This window comes from Panulirus ornatus, chromosome 55 (assembly GCF_036320965.1).
Source record: "Panulirus ornatus isolate Po-2019 chromosome 55, ASM3632096v1, whole genome shotgun sequence".
Lineage (NCBI taxonomy): Eukaryota > Metazoa > Arthropoda > Malacostraca > Decapoda > Palinuridae > Panulirus > Panulirus ornatus.
Genome location: NC_092278.1, coordinates 16,775,632 through 16,794,315, shown reverse-complemented (window position 1 = coordinate 16,794,315; position 18,684 = coordinate 16,775,632). Strand labels below are relative to the sequence as shown.

General features: G+C 37.2%; 1 protein-coding gene across 15 annotated transcripts in view; it reads right to left on the bottom strand.

The window, feature by feature from the left end:
- Rab3-GEF (Rab3 GDP-GTP exchange factor) overlaps positions 1-18,684 on the bottom strand; it is a 356,394-nt gene that overhangs the window by 15,796 nt on the left and 321,914 nt on the right. For all 15 annotated transcript variants that reach the window (XM_071692889.1, XM_071692877.1, XM_071692876.1 and 12 more), the window contains 2 exons: positions 9,841-9,913; positions 5,717-5,763 (listed from right to left, as the gene is read on the bottom strand). In XM_071692889.1, coding sequence (XP_071548990.1) covers positions 5,717-5,763; positions 9,841-9,913 — 120 coding nt within the window. The remainder of the gene's footprint in view (positions 1-5,716; positions 5,764-9,840; positions 9,914-18,684) is intronic.

Below are 18,684 nucleotides of genomic sequence, written 5' to 3'. Positions count from 1 at the left end.
TAATAACAATAATAATAATAATAATAATAATAATAATAATAATAATAATATAATAATAATAATAATGATAATAATAATAATAATAATAATAATAATAATAATAATAATAATAATACAATAATAATAGTAATAATGATAATAATAATAACAATAATAATAATCAAATAATAATAATAATGATAATAACAATAATAATAATAATAATAATAATAATAATAATAATAATAATAATAATAATAATAATAATAATAATAATAATAATAATAATAATAATAATAATAATAATAATAATATCTTTTTTTCTTTTTTATACTTGATCACCATTTCCTGCATTAGTATGGTAGCACAAGCAACATATGAAGAAAGGCCACATCTACTCACATCCATTCTCTAGCTGTGATGTGTACTGTATCAAAACAGCAACTCCCTCTACATCCAGGCCCCAAAGACAATTACATGGTTTACCATGGATGCTTCACATGCCCTTGTTCAGTCTGCTGATGCATGTCAACCCTAGTATACCACATCATTCCAATTCACTCTATCTTGAGCATGCCTTTCACCCTTCTGCATGTTCAGGCTCCAATCGCTCAAAATCTAATAATTCATAATAATAATAATTATGAAAATAAAGACACTAATAGACATTTCTCTACAAACCAATTCCCTCTACAGTTCTGTAACCTTTTCAATATGGCAGTGAAGGCATAAAAACCTTTTTTTTGAAGATCTTTTGAAATCTACTTTACAGATTTCCCCACAGACATTGCCAAAGGGGCTTCAGACCTATCTGCTCCTCATATGAACATTTATCCCTACCTATTTACAGAACACCTATAGAAAGAGTAAAAACTTTGAGAATACAGAAATGATGTCACTAATAATGATAAGAGGAAGTATGCAGGGATCTAACGGCATAGTTTGAAACTTTTCATACAGATAAGGTTATTCAGTGCAAGGAGGGAATAATAGCTTTGTTTCATTTATCATATGAAGGCAGTGTAGTTTTCTAGAACAAAGCTCTACCAGAACCAGATGAGGGGAGAAACACTTGTAGGGGTCAGGGAAGAAAGAAACTGGGTGAGATATGACAAAGTGAATATATTGAGGGAGAAAAATGGGGAAGGCCACATGGAAAACCAGCTTGATTGCAGAACCATAGAGTGATACCTCAAAGAGGTTTGTTTCATTGTATGTGATAGCAAACAGAACCTATTTGAAGTAATTCAAATATGTATTAGTAAAAATCAATCATCCAACAAATAGCTGGAAAGATAATGAATGGGATTATAAAAAGGAGGAAACTAGTTATGCAGCTGCTGATCAGGCAAATCAAAACTTTTCAGCAAGGAAAGCCAGAAAGATCATTTGCTTTCTGAAAGACTTGCTTTCTAGATCTGCCAATCAATTTGTGACACTACAACAAGAGCACATGCTATCAGTTATTTGGTCAGGCACTAAGAAAATATTAGGCTTAAGTAATGTGGCGTATATCAAATTTCATGTGCTTGGTAATTCACTGCTGCAAGGAATCACTAAAGCAAGTAAGGAATTTTTTTTTTTTTTTTTTGCTTTGTCGCTGTCTCCCGCGTTTGCGAGGTAGCACAAGGAAACAGACGAAAGAAATGGCCCAACCCACCCCCATACACATGTATATACATACGTCCACACACGCAAATATACATACCTACACAGCTTTCCATGGTTTACCAAAGACGCTTCACATGCCCTGATTCAACCCACTGACAGCACGTCAACCCCGGTATACCACATCAATCCAATTCACTCTATTCCTTGCCCTCCTTTCACCCTCCTGCATGTTCAGGCCCCGATCACACAAAATCTTTTTCACTCCATCTTTCCACCTCCAATTTGGTCTCCCACTTCTCCTCGTTCCCTCCACCTCCGACACATATATCCTCTTGGTCAATCTTTCCTCACTCATTCTCTCCATGTGCCCAAACCATTTCAAAACACCCTCTTCTGCTCTCTCAACCACGCTCTTTTTATTTCCACACATCTCTCTTACCCTTACATTACTTACTCGATCAAACCACCTCACACCACACATTGTCCTCAAACATCTCATTTCCAGCACATCCATCCTCCTGCGCACAACTCTATCCATAGCCCACGCCTCGCAACCATACAACATTGTTGGAACCACTATTCCTTCAAACATACCCATTTTTGCTTTCCGAGATAATGTTCTCGACTTCCACACATTCTTCAAGGCTCCCAGGATTTTCGCCCCCTCCCCCACCCTATGATCCACTTCTGCTTCCATGGTTCCATCCGCTGCCAGATCCACTCCCAGATATCTAAAACACTTTACTTCCTCCAGTTTTGCTCCATTCAAACTTACCTCCCAATTGACTTGACCCTCAACCCTACTGTACCTAATTACCTTGCTCTTATTCACATTTACTCTTAACTTTCTTCTTTCACACACTTTACCAAACTCAGTCACCAGCTTCTGCAGTTTCTCACATGAATCAGCCACCAGCACTGTATCATCAGCGAACAACAACTGACTCACTTCCCAAGCTCTCTCATCCACAACAGACTTCATACTTGCCCCTCTTTCCAAAACTCTTTCCAATACCTGGAGGGACGTCTGATCATTATCTTGTGGAGGCTAAGGTAAAGATTTGTATGGGTTTTCAGAAAAGAAGAGTGAAGAGGGTGTTGGGGTGAAGAGGGTGGTGAGAGTAAGTGAGCTTGGGAAGGAGACTTGTGTGAGGAAGTACCAGGAGAGACTGAGTACAGAATGGAAAAAGGTGAGAACAATGGAAGTAAGGGGAGTGGGGGAGGAATGAGATGTATTTAGGGAATCAGAGATGGATTGCGCAAAAGATGCTTGTGGCATGAGAAGAGTGGGAGGTGGGTTGATTAGAAAGGGTAGTGAGTGGTGGGATGAAGAAGTAAGATTATTAGTGAAAGAGAAGAGAGAGGCATTTGGACGATTTTTGCAGGGAAAAAATGCAATTGAGTGGGAGATGTATAAAAGAAAGAGACAGGAGGTCAAGAGAAAGGTGCAAGAGGTGAAAAAGAAGGCAAATGAGAGTTGGGGTGAGAGAGTATCAGTAAATTTTAGGGAGAATAAAAAGATGTTCTGGAAGGAGGTAAATAAAGTGCGTAAGACAAGGGAGCAAATGGGAACTTCAGTGAAGGGCACAAATGGGAAGGTGATAACAAGTAGTGGTGATGTGAGAAGGAGATGGAGTGAGTATTTTGAAGGTTTGTTGAATGTGTTTGATGATAGAGTGGCAGATATAGGGTGTTTTGGTCGAGGTGGTGTGCAAAGTGAGAGGGTTAGGGAAAATGATTTGGTAAACAGAGAAGAGGTAGTAAAAGCTTTGCCGAAGATGAAAGCCAGCAAGGAAGCAGGTTTGGATGGTATTGCAATGGAATTTATTAAAAAAGGGGGTGACTGAATTATTGACTGGTTGGTAAGGTTATTTAATGTATGTATGACTCATGGTGAGGTGCCTGAGGATTGGCGGAATGCGTGCATAGTGCCATTGTACAAAGGCAAAGGGGATAAGAGTGAGTGCTCAAATTACAGAGGTATAAGTTTGTTGAGTATTCCTGGTAAATTATATGGGAGGGTATTGATTGAGAGGGTGAAGGCATGCACAGAGCATCAGATTGGGGAAGAGCAGTGTGGTTTTAGAAGTGGTAGAGGATGTGTGGATCAGGTGTTTGCTTTGAAGAATGTATGTGAGAAATACTTAGAAAAGCAAATGGATTTGTATGTAGCATTTATGGATCTGGAGAAGGCATATGATAGAGTTGATAGAGATGCTCTGTGGAAGGTATTAAGAATATATGGTGTGGGAGGCAAGTTGTTAGAAGCAGTGAAAAGTTTTTATCGAGGATGTAAGGCATGTGTACGTGTAGGAAGAGAGGAAAGTGATTGGTTCTCAGTGAATGTAGGTTTGCGGCAGGGGTGTGTGATGTCTCCATGGTTGTTTAATTTGTTTATGGATGGGGTTGTTAGGGAGGTGAATGCAAGTAAGGAATAAACTAACAAATTTAATTCCAAGATATGAGATAAATGTGAAAAAAGTCAAAAGACAAAGGGCAAATATACTATGACAATGACACAGGAATTCTAATCAGTGTGACTAATTACTAGATGTAGTATTCATGTGATAAGTTTCATACCGAACAAACTAAAACACTACAAAAATGTTAAATATGAAAATACGAGCAGTTTTGAGTCCAACTTGATCAAAGGAAGATCACTGTAAACATCTGATGGTTTCCAGGAAGATGACCAAATCCCACTACAATGGCAAGAAAATTCTGAAGTCAAAAAACCTGCTCAAGGTAATTCATAATCTGAATAAAATCATACAGGAGTTGAGACAAGAAATAATCAAACTACAGTAAGAATAAAAGACCACATAAAGGCAGTTAGGAAGAGGTAGCAGTTTAAGAAAGCTGACAGAAAAATAAGAAAAATATGATCAATTCACAGAGATTAGTTTCAGTAACTACCTTACTTACTTTCTTCACCACTATATTTCTGGATAATTCATTTCAATCATAATAAAAAGCTGCACTGCAGTCAATAAGATTCAAGCCTATCATGTTGAAATTCTGAAAAGTATTTCTAATCCTTTACGGAAACAAGGTAAAGTCCTATGAGTATCATCTGAGGACAGCTCTTACCTGTGTCCATTTTTTCATGCAGTTTAGGATCTTCCTCTAAGGCTCAGTTGTTGATGGGTGGTAACTATAATCACCACCCATCATAAAGACTCTGTATCAATGGAACATTATCATCCGACTCTTTTCTATTTAACTATACAACTTTTCTCAAGCATGCTACAATATATACAGAACACTATACTCCCTTCTTACTCTCTGCTTCCAAAAACTAGCTCCACTCACTTATTTTTCTAGGACACTTTAGAAAGGTTCTTAGTAATATCAAGACTCTTTCTTAGATACTGATCCTGGGATAATTATAAATAAATAAATCACCCATTTATACAGTACAGGAAGAAAGTGATACACTCATGAAGCCCGTCTCCTGAACTTACAATGCCGTTAAGTAGCCTTTTCAAAATCAGCAAAATGCCAACATTCACTGTTTCAGAGCTCAGTTTAATACCTTAAGCCTTCAATGAGGCAATTACAAAAATTTTCTGTACACAGTAAAGGTACTCTTTAACTTATGCTGAAATGCTGTCAGATGTATGAATACTCCAGGAGTATTATCAAGCATACAAAGTGAGATGTGTGGTACTTTTGTAAATGATTTTGTCATAAACACATGATTTCTTAAGGCTTTCATTGGTAATATCTAGCATCTTGCAGGAGTGACACAACTTCAAAAATTAATGCATAACATGAAGGTGTGGATCTCATACACACAGCCTTGACATCTTCACATATACAGACCAGTATGTGAAAAAACTTTAGGTTTATCGTTTCAGGAAACACTGTGTGTAGGATTATACCACAAGTATCAAAGGATGTATATTTCACCTTGAGGCAAAGCAGCCAAATCAAGAATTAGTTCTCATATAAGGGTGACTGCTTCTATTCTACAGATCTCATTTGGGGTCAACTGCCATCTAACACTCAAATATGTAATCAAAATATATGAGGCAAACAAAATTGTAATCAATATGCATTACACTCTACTGAGTACAAAATACATCTACATCACAAATAACTTGAGAAAGCTGATTCAACTTACCATTGCAGATTTGTATTTCCGTTGTATCACATAGCGAGTTTTAGGATCTGAAAGCAAAAGAATTCTTAATTCCTGAGATAAGTGATAATAAGCTCAAAGTATTTTCATCTAAGACAATGATCTATAACTTCTTTACCATGGCATTTTTGTATCTTTTCTTCCATTCTCATCATTTACCTTTAATAATAATTCCTTGGGACCAAATAGTGTTCAAATTAGGAACTTTTCGGAAATATAGATAGCAAACTTTCTGGTGGGCCAAGATCAAAGTCCAAATCTTTTTTTCCCCCGATGTAATTTTAAATGTTACTTGTAGTTACAGGTCTCCTTTACTAAAAAACGAAAAATATAATTGTAATATTATCTTTGAAATGTAACTTGCAGCTGTAATAGTAACAATTAATTGCATTTCCTAGTTAACCTAAGTTCTACTTGTGTAATTCTTACCTAGCATTTAGCTCATCTTTTCATAGTGAGTTTCCAGTGTTCTGGCAGTGATAAGTACTTCCATGATGGTGTTCACCATTTCAAGTTTTGCTTGCTGTCTGCATATACACAGTGTTTTAATCAGGGAAAATGGAGTCCATATATGGTACGAATGCAGGTTCACTCTAGCTTCTTGTATAAATGCTACATGTTATTCACAATTCTAATAAGCCTACAGAAAAATCCTGAAAACTTAGTTATCTGGAGTTCACTACAGCAGAAAGACAGCATGTGCTCCCATGAATAACCCTGCCTTGCTGCACAGAATAGTGAAAAATGTTGTGGGGTTTCAGAAAACGGCAAACTCATATTCAGACATCAAAAAATCATGAAGGGCAATTCTGAATGTAACATTTGAGGAAGAATCAGTTTCCAAGCACAGTGTTGTTAAGTGAAAAAGGGATCATTTATTAGGATCACTAGGTATGCCCCAGATTTAAATAGCGGTAGTGTGAAAAGATTTAACCCTTAAACAGTGGCTGACATCAACTCATGTACTCTTTTAGAGAACAGGTTATGATATCAACTGATGTGCTACATATTCTGTCACCATCTAAGCATCCACTTGACATCATATTAACATCTAACAGAAGTCTCTTCCATCACTAGGTAGGCATGAGAAAATATTCTGCTTTCCTTTGTACCTTAGTACCCCTATGACCACCACTATAAGTGCATGGCTCCAACTGAAGGCTGTACACACACGATGACATAGGGGAGCTGAGCTACATGGAGATGACAGCAGCCACAGTACACAGGAAGCGAGAAGGGCAAGGAAAGACAAAGGCACAACTTTAAAGTTTCATAATCAAATTGAAAACATTGATAAAATGCAGTTTTGTGAATCAAGGAGGAGTAAGTTAAAAGTTGAGGGCACAAGAAACTAAGCAGGAAAAACTATGAAGAAATACTTCTATACTTACTGTGTGTTGGATCAGTGAAACAAAGTGATAAACCAGTGAATGTAAAGAGCATTAAAAGTTAAAAAAACAACTATATAACAGAAGACAGAAATCAATAGTTTTACCAAATAGATGAGACTGGATGAAAACTTTGTAACATTTTAAATCTTTTGAAGTCAACAATGACCTTTATATAATGACCTTACTGGAATACACAGCATGAGGTTTAATATGCTACTTGTGCTTTATTGATATATTCCATTTACTAAAGCACTTTAAGCAGTTCTTCCTTATTTCATGTGCTCTAAATCCTAGTAGCCTTCCCTTTAGTTCATCTTTAGGGTAACAATCTTTTATGTTACTTTCTGCATGTCTTATCACAATCTCCCCACAATTTTCTTAGTTTCATCATTAGTGTTTTACAATAACTAAGTCAGCACCGGAAGATACATGCCTTAATCATGGCCATCGTGCATGAGAAAAAAAAAATACAAGGATACAAAAGAAGATGATCATAACTTTTTAGGTGCTTAAAGATCCGATATCTAAGGGTTAAATATGTTGTAGCATGAGCAAAATACAAAAGAAGGAAGGTTATTCAGGAACTCTAATGTTCAAGGAAAAAAGGTAGGTATCATAATGGTCACCTCGTGTGGCTGGCCTCCATACAGAAATTATGGGAAACATCAGCCAATTACATGCCTTTGTGGCAACAACACACACTGACAGCTTACCAGACTTGTGGCCAACATAATAGCTGCATAGCAGGGAAAGGGCATTAATATCACAAGGGACAAAATGGGATGGATGGATGGACATGTTACCTGGAGAGATGTTTTGATGGAAGGCTTTTGATTTCACTCTGGGTAAGAAAAATCTGGAGGAAGAACTATCCCAGATATGCAAGCAGTACTTCATACTGAGATAATTACAATCACAGTAGATATGGAATAACAACACAAAAGATGAAGAATTACAGCATCTATTCAGCACCTCAGCTTTCATGAAGCAGATTTTGTAAAGTTCTTTAAAAGGGGCTTCCAAAGGTAAGCAGGAAAATCTGCCTATGCCCAACATGTTTATATTACTGCTGGTTGAACTGAAGTGTTCCAAAATTCATGAATGGGGAAATGATTGAAATTTAAAAAGAGTTAGAGGGAGAAATTGGGTTTCTATAATAATGAATTTAACTGTGATACTGATTTAAAAGAAGAGATATGTTTACTACAAAGGAGTGAGCAATTATTTGAGTGAGATGGGGTGGGAAAGTATGTTGAAGTACTCAAACTGAATCATCTGCATAAGAGTGAATAAGGTTTGAGGTTTAAGACTGTTACTGGAGAGAAAAAAGAGTAGACAAGAGGTCAGAATACAATGGGACACCAATGTTGAGAAGATAAATGAGTCACTCCATCAATGACTACAACAGTGGTTTGACAAGAAAGTGAGTTACAAAGAAAAGCTAAAAGAAGGAATTTTAAGAACAAAGACTTATGCAAAATTGAGTCAGATTCTTTGGAGATGTCAAGTGGCCACAACCAAAGATTCATCAAAATCTTTCAGGGAGAAGGATCATAAAAGTCAAACAGGGCAGATCATCATTATACTTTGCACTGTAAAACTTACATTGGTGATCTAACAGATGTGAAGTGGATTCTAAGTGTTCAAGAAAGTGAGAGTTAAGGACAAATTCTAAAACTTTAGATACAGTAAAAGTGAGAGCAATATGGCAATAGCAAGAGGGGTTAGAATGGTCTCCTTTCTTAGGGATGGGTTTCTCCAAATTATGCTTTCCAGAAGTGAAAGTCTGAGTTTTAAGAAAGAGACAAAATAGACAAGCAAGGATCAAGAGCTAGTTTGGAAGCACACTCTTTACGGACATGATCCCGTATGTCATCCAGATCCTATGCCTTACCCACATGTAGATGAAAGAGTATACAAAGACCATACAAAAAAAAATGTACAGAGCGCATATGCAAATAATTTACTTTATTTATCCACTGAAAATAGATTTGTTATATCAGAGACGTACAGTACCTAAGCCTCCACCCATGCCAGAACATGACCTCTACTTTTAACATTAATGGTAATATTGCACTCATTTTTCATCTATTTGCTAGCAAACAATGAACCCTTGTATTATAAAACTGCTTTGGATTCTCCTAAACTTTCAGCATTATATAGCTACACTCTCCCTGACTGTGTTTCAACATTTGTTTAAATTCCTTTCTCCTTTACTGATTCTGCAAAGTTTTCATAATAGTCCCAAGGTAAATATTATTTTGTCATTTTCTCTTCACTATCTTTAATTGAGTTAATCTTTACCTCTCTTTTTCTACTGAAATATTTTTCCACTGCTTGCTATACGTCTGTTTATATTTTCATTATGGATGAAAACTGAATTTTCCTTTGGAAAATCAATATCCATGTAGGTATTCCCAGAAATGTTTTCTTCCATGTAGTCTTCTAAATCATCAGTAAAGAAAAAAAAAAAAAACTTACTTCAAAGGCTATACATGTCTCCTTTTAACCCATTTTCTTTAAAATGTGACATGGAGTTTCAAGCTCCCTTAATCTCTTCTTAAATTTCTTATTACTAAAATAATTTCTGCACCAAAAACTGAAAATGACAATGATAATTTACATAGCAAGGAAAAGGTTCACTGACTGACATTATGATGCTAAAACTAGACGAGAAAATTCATCTTTGGAAATCAATGATCTTGTATTACTTACTGTACTCCTCCAATACAAATATTCCTCCTTTCTGAGTGAAGCACTTTCTGATGTGGTCCAACCGAACGAAGAACTGAAAGAAAATGATATTGAAAACTCTTAAATTTCTACCAAATCTCTGGGCCATGAGCCATAACCTGGGTGTCAATAACAAACACAGGCTATTAGCTTACCATAACCAACTTCATGATTTTTTCATCAGTCTCTACATCTTTGTTACTTTATACAAAAGCTTAGCCAATAATCTGCAGAAAAAGCACAGAGACAGAACAGCAAAGTTGAGAGCATTTCTTAAAAAATATTAGCATTCTCAGTAATCTTAATCCAACACCAGATGGAAAATAAGGGCATCAACTTAATTCCATTATATCTCCAATTATGGGACTTACTCTATCTTATACCCAGTGATATTTCTGACAGACTCATGGTATTATATCATCAACGTACTTAAAAGCTCTAATCATTATTACAAAAGACAGTTGTAAGTTAAGGCTCCATTAAAGGTAACACCTTTTTTTTGGCTTAAAAAAAATCAGCTCAAGAACAAACCTTAAGTGGCAATACAGAGAATGCCGATGAGTTAGGATGTAATAATCAAATATAATTACTGACTTTGAAACCAACATTTTTCAAAAGATCTATCAAACACCAATTGATACAAAGTCATCCAACTAATTGACAATCTCTTCAGAAAACATAAAAATAAATTTACTAGCAGAAAGTGTATCATATGTGTCAGGATCAGCATTTGCATCAGTTAACTTGAAATCCAGTGAGAAGTATTTTTCTAGTAGTTACTGGGAAACAATGTTTATTGAATTCTTAGCATAAACATAAACAGCTGAGCCTAACACATGCAAAGGCATGGAGAGGGAGACTAATTGTGTAGCATCAAAAGGTAAAATAATATTTTGCACATCATGCCGCACCAATGTTGTAGGATTATCAATATAGCTCATCATTCCTTTAAATTCACACTATAGACCTCCATTTTTCTATGGTAGTATAGTGGTGATAAAATTTTTTTTGATCACACTGTTTTGTACTTTCTTATGGGTCTATTGTCTCTCCATCCCTTTTATCATCCATCTGTACAAATGCCTGTTCTTGGTTAAAACACAGACAGAAGTGAGCATGCAAGAGAAATGAGAACAAATGCAGAATAAGAAGAAAGAAAAGGGATTTAGGGTTTGCAGAGGAGTAAAGGAACTGAATCCCATGTGTAGTATTTCCTAACACTAATTATTCTGAATATCTGACACCATGGGTCAGGGTGACTTTGTGAAAAAAATATAGGGTTTCATATCATTTAATGTCATGTATTCTTTTCATATGCAAGTTTTGGCTGTCTGTACTTCTATATTATTCATGACAACTTGTGTAGGAGTTTACGTATATATTAGCATTTTTTTTTTTATCTATTACATATTGCAAAAAAAAAAGCAATGACCATAACATGGAATGAGCCATGTGTTTATCATTAAACTTCCTGTCTTTCAAAGCTCAAAATAAGAATAAATATTTCAAAAAATGAATTTAAAAGATGAAACAAGAAACAGCTTCAGAAAGAGCAAGTAAAACACAATGCTCATGACCTCACTGATAAAAGTTTGATACATCACATTGTAGGATTAACTTTAATGAAAGACAAATTTAGGAGATTATAAAATGAATGGGTTTAAATCAGTCAGATCAAGGCAAATGGTGTAATTGTTAGCATACCAAAGCAAACAGATCTAAGATACACGCACCACTACAAACTATAAACTATACTTCAAATCAACCAACAAAATCAAACAAGGAATACTTCAGAGATGGTCAAATAAAAATAGGGACTCTGTGTGTGTGCGGACTGGGAAGATCTGATTGGTTGGAATATCATAATCCTAGTGCTGATTGGCTAAGAAATTACAGACTTCCAGTGCTGATTGGCTCTAATGTTACAGGATTCCTAGTGCTGCCTGGCTAAAACTCAAGAGACTCCTTGTGCTGATTGACTAAGACATGCTTCTGGTGTTTGGCAACTGACCAGACACATGATTCTGCAGAGCTGGTCAAAATAGTGGTTGGGTTTGCCATATAAAACATAAATTATGACAAGGAACTGAAAGGTAGCAAAATAAAACTGGATAGTCACCAATGGTACTGAGAGAAGGGGGATAACAGTGTCTAGGGGAAGACCAGGTGTAGGGTGGGGATAGGACTGAGGACACGCGTGGTAGAGGTCAACAAAACAGAACCACTAGTCACAACTACAGCCAAGTACTGCACTACACGAGTTATACTGGAGTCCAGTATCTCTTTCCATATTCACCTCGAAATCCTTTTATGATGAAGACGGCGAGCAGGGATACAAAAAAGGAAAACAAAAGAAAATGTGAGAAACGGCACCATAAAAAACAAACAACTTTGAGCATATGCAGTGTCCAGAGACACACCAGAAGAGTAAAACTTTCCTTAATATAAGGTAATATAATCATGATATATTTAAATGTTTATATACTATTTACTAGTAAGGGCCAGCGCAATTTTATTGTGAAACTACAGCTGCCATTAGCAACTACTAACAGTGATTTAGCTTCTACATCTAAGGGGGTTCTCCATGATTACCAAGGACCATCTCCAAAGTTCCCTCTGCAGTAAGAAATGATTGTAACAAAAGACAATTGAGTATTATGGAGAAGAAAGACTACAATGAGGATGATATAGAAATGAAATGAACTGAGAAGGAATGAGATGAATGGGACTGTTTTAGTCTTCTTCACCAACAGCAGCACCATGGGCAGCAACCACAGGTCAGATGAAAATATGAATCTGTGAGTAAGGTGAGTGAGTTAGATGGCCAACTGAGAGGAGACTGATTGGTCCTAAAGGAGACTGGACACTAGGCAGGGTTGTCATGCAGGAGAGAGAGAAACGTGTGATCAATGAACCAGACCAGTGACCCAACACAACGCACGGCCCACTACACAAAAATCACAAAGCAGACCATTCTAACAATATTTGGTCATAAAAAACAAAACACAACAAAACAAAAGTAAAAACTTGGCTTACACTTGAAAAAGGATATTCCATTAAAAATCTGAAGTGTTAGGAAGAGTACTTGCTTTAAAAAAGAAAAAATTATTACAAAAAAGTGATATATATATATATATATATATATATATATATATATATATATATACAGGTTGTACCTTTTTAATCCGGCAACCTTGGGACCTGGCCATTACCGGGCCATAGAAAATGCCAGAAAACAGAAATTGACCCCTTTAAAGGCCCTCAGGTAAACAGTCTCACCAATTACCATCAGCTTGGTTTATGTGTTCCTGCAACAATACTGCAGCCAAGACTTGTTACCCTATCTTTGGAATCTTTACCCTCAGATGGAGACTCCTTAATATCTTGGGCAAGGGTTTTTTGTGGAATATGATGCCAATACAGGGCAGATTCATCGGCATTATATACTTGTTTTGGGGCTATAAGAAATTAACAGGACTGTTAATCATCTTGGCTGCAGTGTAAAAAGATTTTGGTGCCTTAGCGCTGTTAACAATGCCACCCTACTAGCAGATCCACAAACTAAATATCGGCAGATTCAAAACATGCCATACCATGGGAGTCTCCAGACCACAGGGCACTGGATGAGAAAGATACAACCTGTACATATATACTGGATACCCCGAAAATTTGTAATGCCTGGGGCTCTGGCCCTTACGAACTACTACAATTTATGAATTACACCAAATTACAAAAATGTGCTTAATTTTTCAACTACATGGAATTCTGAAAGATGTGCTTCAGTAATTCGTAAAACGGCTCCCAAAAATCTTCAATACTTCAAAATACTGCAAATATCATTTACGTCATATTGGCTTTCCTTGGAATTCTGAAAAAGTTTCATTGGTTCATAAAATTTTTCCCCCAATAATTCGTATTTGTCAGACGTATTAGAATTAGGCCAACTTACAAATTTATGACGTATGAACTAACAAGGGGAGAGCATATGTGTAACTCCACTTCCTCAATGTTAGTAAACAACTGAAAAATGTGCTTTATTCAGGATGTATCATTGTCAGATGATGAAACAAAGCAAAGTCTTGTCAAAGAACTTCTTGCTTCAAAGGAGTCCATTCTATCCCTACTACTGTGTATAACACAGCCCTAGAGCTGCAGAAGACCCTGGAAAAAGGGTCATGCGTAATAGTAAGACCCCTTCCAAAAGGGTCTTTGGAGTAATCATAAATAAATAAACAAATTAATAAATATATGTATACATCCAGAAACAACTGCCCACCCACCCTTCACTCCAAGTGATACAATCAATGCAATCAAAACCATAAGAGAACTCTCCTAATATAAGCCCTGACAAAATATCAAACTTTCATGTACAACAATTTGGGCCATTTACAATCCAAGCACTAACAGATATCTTTAACTACTTCTAGCTGCATAACAAAATCCCTATCATCTAGAATCTTGCCAATGTAAATAATACCAATCATAAGACCTTCAAAATTACCCAGCTCCCCCTCCTTCCACCACCTTATTGCACTTTTATCATCAGTATCCGAACCGTGAAAATGTAAACCACAAAACAATCAAATAAAACAGCCTACTCTCACATATGTAACATGACTTCAGAACCAATTACTTTACTGCCATGCTACACACTGACCTCAAACTATATATCCTATATGGCTTTAACCAACCATATCCCCCATCCCTGGAAAATATCAGTGACAAAAGTCAACATGCATTACTGTTTCTTGACAAATGTTCCCCCCAAAAATATTTGATGTCATCCTCACCAACACTGATGAAAGGTGGCTCATCAATTTCAATGCCACCCACCATGAGAGAGTCACTCACAATGGTTTGAACTCTAAAAACACTTGAACTCTCCATTTGAGTTCCTTTAATTGCATTTCTTCTCCAACACCATTAATTTCTTCATACATGACCTCCCATGACCTTGAGTAAATCACAATATGAAGGTCCTTCATATGCAGATTACCTCAAAATCACATCACAGCACTATGATGCTGCAGAAGTGGCAACAAACATAGTTTCTTTGTAAATTCACCAGCACATCTTGGATTTGCTCAGCTACAATGAACAGAGAGAGGTCTATAATGAAGACTACAGAAGACCCTCAAACACTAAGGGACCTCACACAGTGCTGCTCTTATAGTCGCAAAGGAGATACGCCAAGCCTTCCATGTTCTCATATGTAGTGCAGCCTTGAGCAGTCCCTGAATGCTGTTACAGACCTTGAGACATTATATCATAAATATATATATATATATATATATATATATATATATATATATATATATATATATATATATATATATATATATATATATATCTCGGAGAGCAAAAGTGGGTATGTTTGAGGGAATGGTGGTTCCGACAATGTTGTGTGGTTGCGAGGCGTGGGCTGTGGATAGAGTTGTGCGCAGGAGGATGGATGTGCTGGAAATGAGATGTTTGAGGACAATGTGTGGTGTGAGGTGGTTTGATCGAGTGAGTAACGTAAGGGTAAGAGAGATGTGTGGAAATAAAAAGAGCGTGGTTGAGAGAGCAGAAGAGGGTGTTTTGAAGTGGTTTGGGCACATGGAGAGAATGAGTGAGGAAAGATTGACCAAGAGGATATATGTGTCGGAGGTGGAGGGAACGAGGAGAAGTGGGAGACCAAATTGGAGGTGGAAAGATGGAGTGAAAAAGATTTTGTGTGATCGGGGCCTGAACATGCAGGAGGGTGAAAGGAGGGCAAGGAATAGAGTGAATTGGAGCGATGTGGTATACCGGGGTTGACGTGCTGTCAGTGGATTGAATCAAGGCATGTGAAGCGTCTGGGGTAAACCATGGAAAGCTGTGTAGGTATGTATATTTGCGTGTGTGGACGTATGTATATACATGTGTATGGGGGGGGTTGGGCCATTTCTTTCGTCTGTTTCCGTCTGTTTCCTTGCGCTACCTCGCAAACGCGGGAGACAGCGACAAAGTATAATAAAAAAATATATATATATATATATATATATATATATATATATATATATATATATATATATATATATATATATATATTATCCTTGGGAATAGGGGATTAAGAATACTTCCCGCGTATTCCCTGCGTGTCGTAGAAGGCGTCTAAAAGGGGAGGGAGCGGGGGGCTGGAAATCCTCCCCTCGCGTTTTTTTTTAATTTTCCAAAAGAAGGAATAGAGGGGGCCAGGTGAGGATATTCCAAAAAAGGCCGAGTCCTCTGTTCTTAACGCTACCTCGCTAACGCGGGAAATGGCGAATAGTTTAAAAGAAAGAAAGAAAGAATATATATATATATATATATATATATATATATATATATATATATATATATATATATATATATATATATATATATATTTCTTTCGTCTGTTTCCTTGCGCTACCTCGCAAACGCGGGAGACAGCGGAAAAAAAAAAAAAAAAAATATATATATATATATATATATATATATATATATATATATAATATATATATATATATATATATATATATATATATATATATATATATATATATATATATATATATATATATATATATATATATTATCCCTGGGGATAGGGGAGAAAGAATACTTCCCACGTATTCCCTGCGTGTCGTAGAAGGCGACTAAAAGGGGAGGGAGCGGGGGGCTGGAAATCCTCCCCTCTCTTTTTTTTTTCAATTTCCAAAAGAAGGAACAGTGAAGGGGGCCAGGTGAGGATATTCCCTCAGAGGCCCACTCCTCTGTTCTTAACACTACCTCGCTAACGCGGGAAATGGTGAATAGTATGAAAAAAAAAAAAAAAAAAATATATATATATATTTTTATTTTGCTTTGTCGCTGTCTCCCGTGTTTGCGAGGTAGCGCAAGGAAACAGACAAAAGAAATGGCCCAACCCACCCCCATACACATGTATATACATACACGTCCCCACACGCAAATATACATACCCATACATCTCAATGTACACATATATATACACACACAGACATATACATATATACACATGCACACAATTCACACTGTCTGCCTTTATTCATTCCCATCGCCACCTCCATAGCGAGGGAGTGCAAGGAAACAGACGAAAGAATGGCCCAACCTACCCACATACATACACGTCCACACACGCAAATAAACATACCTATACATCTCAACATATACATACATATACACAAACAGACATATACATATGTACACATGTACATAATTCATACTGTCTGCCTTTATTCATTCCCATCGCCACCCCGCTACATATGAAAATAACAAACCCCTCCCACCCTCATGCGCGCGAGGTAGCCCTAGGAAAAGACAACAGAGGCCACATTCGTTCACACTCAGTCTCTAGCTGTCATGTAATAATGCACTGAAACCACAGCTCCCTTTCCACATCCAGGCCCCACAGAACTTTCCATGGTTTACCCCAGACGCTTCACATGCCCTGGTTCAATCCATTGACAGCACGTTCACCCCGGTATATCACATCGTTCCAATTCACTCTATTCCTTGCACAACTTTCACCCTCCTGCATGTTCAGGCCCCGATCACTCAAAATCTATTTCACTCCATCTTTCCACCTCCAATTTGGTCTCCCATATATATATATATATATATATATATATATATATATATATATATATATATATATATATATATATACTTTTTTTTTTTTTGCTTTGTCGCTGTCTCCCGTGTTTGCGAGGTAGCGCAAGGAAACAGACGACAGAAATGGCCCAACCCACCCCCATACACATGTATATACATACGTCCACACACGCAAATATACATACCTACACAGCTTTCCATGGTTTACCAAAGACGCTTCACATGCCCTGATTCAATCCACTGACAGCACGTCAACCCCAGTATACCACATCGATCCAATTCACTCTATTCCTTGCCCTCCTTTCACCCTCCTACATGTTCAGGCCCCGATCACACAAAATCTTTTTCACTCCATCTTTCCACCTCCAATTTGGTCTCCCACTTCTCCTCGTTCCCTCCACCTCCGACACATATATCCTCTTGGTCAATCTTTCCTCACTCATTCTCTCCATGTGCCCAAACCATTTCAAAACACCCTCTTCTGCTCTCTCAACCACGCTCTTTTTATTTTCACACATCTCTCTTACCCTTACGTTATTTACTCGATCAAACCACCTCACACCACACATTGTCCTCAAACATCTCATTTCCAGCACATCCATCCTCCTGCGCACAACTCTATCCATAGCCCACGCCTCGCAACCATACAACATTGTTGGAACCACTATTCCTTCAAACATACCCATTTTTGCTTTCAGAGATAATGTTCTCAACTTCCACACATTCTTCAAGGCTCCCAGAATTTTCGCCCCCTCCCCCACCCTATGATCCACTTCTGCTTCCATGGTTCCATCCGCTGCCAGATCCAATCCCAGATATCTAAAACACTTTACTACCTCCAGTTTTTCTCCATTCAAACTTACCTCCCAAGTGACTTGACCCTCAACCCTACTGTGCCTAATAACCTTGCTCTTATTCACATTTACTCTTAACTTTCTTCTTTCACACACTTTACCAAACTCAATCACCAGCTTCTGCAGTTTCTCACATGAATCAGCCACCAGCGCTGTATCATCAGCGAACAACAACTGACTCACTTCCCAAGCTCTCTCACCCCCAACAGACTTCATACTTGCCCCTCTTTCCAAAGCTCTTGCATTCGCCTCCCTAACAACCCCATCCATAAACAAATTAAACAACCATGGAGACATCACATACCCCTGCCGCAAACCTACATTCACTGAGAACCAATCACTTTCCTCTCTTCCT